The sequence below is a fragment of the Triticum urartu genome, chromosome 1A (genome assembly GCF_056163025.1).
Source record: "Triticum urartu cultivar PI428250 chromosome 1A, HENAU_Tu73, whole genome shotgun sequence".
Lineage (NCBI taxonomy): Eukaryota > Viridiplantae > Streptophyta > Magnoliopsida > Poales > Poaceae > Triticum > Triticum urartu.
The window spans coordinates 233,483,549-233,488,122 of NC_141873.1; the positions used below are offsets into that span (position 1 = coordinate 233,483,549).

The following is a 4,574-nucleotide window of genomic DNA, read 5'->3' on the forward strand; positions in this document are numbered from 1 at the left end:
TAGAGGCAATAATAAAGTTATTATTTATTTCCTTATATCATGATAAATGTTTATTATTCATGCTAGAATTGTATTAACCAGAAACATAATACATGTGTGAATACATAGACAAACAGAGGGTCACTAGTATGCCTCTACTTGACTAGCTCGTTGATCAAAGATGGTTATGTTTCCCGACCATAGACACGAGTTGTCATTTGATTAACAAGATCAAATCATTAGGAGAATGATGTGATTGACTTGACCCATTCCGTTAGCATAGCACTTGATCGTTTAGTTTGTTGCTATTGCTTTCTTCATGACTTATACATGTTCCTATGACTATGAGATTATGCAACTCCCGTTTACTGAAGGAACACTTTGTGTGCTACCAAACGTCACAACGTAACTGGGTGATTATAAAGGTGCTCTACAGGTGTCTCCGAAGGTACTTGTTGGGTTGGCGTAGTTCGAGATTAGGATTTGTCACTCCGATTGTCGGAGAGGTATCTCTGGGCCCTCTCGGTAATGCACATCACTTAGGCCTTGCAAGCATTGCAACTAATGAGTTAGTTGCAGGATGATGTATTGCGGAACGAGTAAAGAGACTTGCCGGTAACGAGATTGAACTAGGTGTTGAGATACCGACGATCGAATCTTGGGCAAGTAATATACCGATGACAAAGGGAACAACGTATGTTGTTATGCGGTCTGACCAATAAAGATCTTCGTAGAATATGTGGGAGCCAATATGAGCATCCAGGTTCTGCTATTTTTTATTGACCGGAGACGTGTCTCGGTCATGTCTACATTGTTCTTGAACCCGTAGGGTCCGCACGCTTAAGGTTTCGATGACAGTTATATTATGAGTTTATGAGTTTTGATTTACCGAAGGAGTTTGGAGTCCCGGATGAGATCGGGGACATGACGAGGTGTCTCGAAATGGTCGAGACGTAAAGATCGATATATTGGATGACTATATTCAGACATCGGAAAGGTTCCGAGTGATTCGGGTATTTTTCGGAGTACCGGAGAGTTACGGGAATTCGCCGGGGAGTATATGGGCCTTATTGGGCCATACGGGAATAGAGGAGAGAGGCCAAAAGGAAGGACGTGCGCGCCCCCCCTCTGGTCCGAATTGGACAAGGGGTGCAGCCCACTTTTCCTTGCTCCTCTCCCCCTCTTTCCTTCTCTCCTACTCCAACAAGGGAAGGAGGAGTCCTACTCCCGGTGGGAGTAGGACTCCCCCCTTGGCGCGCCCTCCTCCTAGGCCGGCCGCCTCCCTCCCTTGCTCCTTTATATACGGGGGCAGGGGCACGCCATAGACACAACAACTGATCATTGATCTCTTAGCCGTGTGCGGTGCCTCCCTCCACCATAATCCTCGACAATATTGTAGCGGTGCTTAGGCGAAGCCCTGCGACGGTAGAACATCAAGATCGTCACCATGTCGTCATGCTGACGGAACTCTTCCCCGACATTCTGCTGGATCAGAGTCCGGGGATCATCATTGAGCTGAACTGCTAGAACTCGGAGGTGTCGTAGTTTCGGTGCTTGATTGGTCGGGCCGTGAAGACGTACGACTACATCAACTGCGTTGTTATAACGCTTCTGCTTCCGGTCTACGAGGGTACGTAGACAACACTCTCCCCTCTCGTTGCTATGCATCACCATGATCTTGCGTGCGTAGGAAATTTTTGAAATTACTACGTTCCCCAACACATTCCTCACGCCGAACGTCATCGTCAGGTAGCAGAAGGCTTCGAATGGTGTGATGAAGGCGGTCTTCAGGCGGTCTGCCGGATTCAACTTGATCTGGTGGTAACCTGAGTAGGCATCCAAGAAACTCAATAGCTCGCATCCGGCTGTGGAGTCTATCACTTGGTCAATTCGTGGTAAGGCAAATGGATCCTTGGGGCAGGCTTTGTTGAGAATGGTGTAGTCAATGCACATTCGCCACTTATTGTTCTTCTTCAACACAAGCACTGTGTTGGCAAGCCATTCCGAGAAGAAAACTTCCATGATGAAGTCAGGTGCCAACAGGCGGGTGATGTCTTCTCCAACAATTCTCCTCTTCTCCTCTGATAGTGGGCGGAGGGGCTGTCTGACTGGTTTGGCATCTGCTCTTACATGTAGCTTGTGCTCAGCGAAATCCATCGGAACACCCGGCATGTCTTTGGGGGACCATGCAAAGATGTTTCGATTCTCACGGAGGAAATCGACGAGCTCGCTTTCCTATTTGCTGTCAAGGTTTGTACCTATGATAGCGTACCTCTCCGGGTGCTCAGGGTCCAATGGAATCTTCTTTGTTTCTTTGGCCGGCTTGAAGGAGCCCTGGGTATCTGACTCTTGGGCTTCTAGGGACATGTTCGGCTGCTTGCCGGCCATGGCCACCACCCAGTCCAGGAGCTTCTTCTCTGCCGCAATCACGAGGGACTCGGCCAGCCGGCTGCTGGCTGCCGCGCAGGCGGCCGACTTTTCATAGTCTCCGTTGATTGTGATAATGCCCTTAGTTCCTGACATTTTCATCTTGAGGTAGGCATAATGCGGCACCACCATGAATTTGGCTAGAGCTGGCCAGCCTAGGAGCACATGGTACGGGCTTTCTAGGTCAACCACCTCGAACCAAATGGCTTCGCGGCGGAAATGATCCTTGTCTCCGAAAAGGATGTCTATCTTGATCTTGCCGATTGGTGAGCAGGACAAGCCGGGTACAATGCCATGAAACACAGTCCGACTGGGCAGCAGTTGCTTCTCTTTGAACTTTAGCTTCTCCATGGTGTCCCAGTAAAGGATGTTGAGGCTTCTACTGCCATCTATCAGGATCCGGGAGAAACGAGTACCTCGCCTCACTGTTGCAAGGGTGGCGTCCAACACCAGGGCATAGGAACCTGGAGAGGGCATCACTTCTGGGTGGTCGGCCCGGCTCCAGTTGGTGGGCTTCTCAGACCAATGCATGAACTCTGGAGTAGCGGAGGCAACCACATTCACTTCGCGGTATTACTGGCGCCGGCTGTGTCCATCGCTGGCCATGCTGGTGAAGACGACATAAGCGCCATGCTCTTCGGGGTAATCATCTTGGACTTGGCCGACTGTTGGATGGGCGGCTGACTGCTGAGGAGGCAGAGTCGGCGGGCCAGCAGACGAAGGAGGCAGTCCTTCTCCCTTGGCGATATGCACAAGCCAGTGACACTTCCGGGTCGTGTGGATGGATGTCTTTGCGCCGCTGTGGAACTTGCAGGGGCATCGAGAGTCTGCTCGAAGGAGAAGGCGGGCAACCAAGTCGACTTGCCGCCCTTCTGACGCTTGGGGGTGGCTGCCCTTCAGGTTGTTCATCTTCAACCGTTGCCACTTGCCGGCTGGTGGAAGCCGGCTGGGGGGCTTTGCGCTTGTCGTCATTCGGCTGCTGGCGCCGACTGTTGTTTCCAGCCGGCGTTCGAGGGGCCGGGGGCACCTTCCCAGAAGTGTCCACCCGGAGTTTCGACTTCATGGAAGAGTTTTCTGTGGCGTATTTATCTGCTATGATCACTAGCTCGTCGAGTGTGGCTGGCTCACTGCAAAGAAGACGGTGCTTGAGTAAGGTGCCCTCTCGGCACCCGGCGGTGAAGTACTCGATGGCTTGGACCTCATGCACCCCTTCGCAGGAGTTTGACGGTTCTTCCCACCGCATCAGGTAATCGCGGGTGGACTCATTGGGTCCTTGGACACACAGCGAGAGCTGGCGAGGCTTGGGAGGCTGCTTGTAGGTGCTGGTGAAGTCTACCCAACTGTTAACGTTGTAGGGATTGAGGTTGTTCAGCCACGTCCGGGTTGTGCCCTCGAGCATGAGCGGGACGTACTTCATGGCAACACGCTTGTTGCCGTTTGCTATGCTAACAGCCATGGAGTAGCCCACCAGCCAATCCTCTGGCTTCACAGAGCCCTTGTACTTGGGTGTGTCCCTTGGGAGCGAGAATCCCTTGGGGAAAGGCTCGCCACGAATGCGGGGGCCAAAACAAGGCGGACCCATCGCGTCTTCTTCCTCTAGCGCCAGGGATCGAGCCAGCCGGTCGATCCGGTAGCATGCGTCATTCTCGCCGACTCCTTCTCGACGGCCCATCCGGTCACCGAGAGTCGGATGATCAAAAGGCGGCGGGGAGGCGTGCCTCTCCCTTCGAGGAGGCGGCAGCAGCGGATCATCGCCCCATCGTTCGACAACTCGAGGGCGGCCGTCTTGGTTGCGCTCGATGGTGATGCGGGTCCGGCTGTGGCTGGCAGCCGGCTCTTTGTCTCGTCTCTCGCGGGTGCCGCCAGTCGGCGTCCGGGAGGTCACGCCATGCTCTTGGCGAGGGGGCTGGTTCTCAACCCACTGGTGAAGCTCTTCAGCGCGACAGCCGGCTTCCTGCTGGGCAGCAGCCGCATCAATAAGTTGTTGAACGTGCTCCGTCATGTAGCGACGCTCGTCACCCTCCAGGTGGTCCAGCTCATCTGCTGCCGCCTGGGCAGCGCGTATGTTCTCCATGGGCGTGGCGTAGACCGGGCGGTCCACTCCAAACATGCAGGCGACGGCTCCGCCTCGCTGCCTGACCGTGCCTGCTTGGCTGGGCCCAGCAGCA

General features: G+C 53.6%; 1 protein-coding gene across 1 annotated transcript; it reads right to left on the reverse strand.

Moving 5' to 3' along the window:
• Positions 1–2,214: 2,214 nt before the first annotated feature.
• LOC147990679 (uncharacterized) lies at positions 2,215–2,883 on the reverse strand. Its single transcript, XM_087538351.1, has one exon. It carries the CDS (start codon positions 2,881–2,883, stop codon positions 2,215–2,217), a length of 669 nt encoding a protein of 222 aa, XP_087394477.1.
• Positions 2,884–4,574: the final 1,691 nt, after the last annotated feature.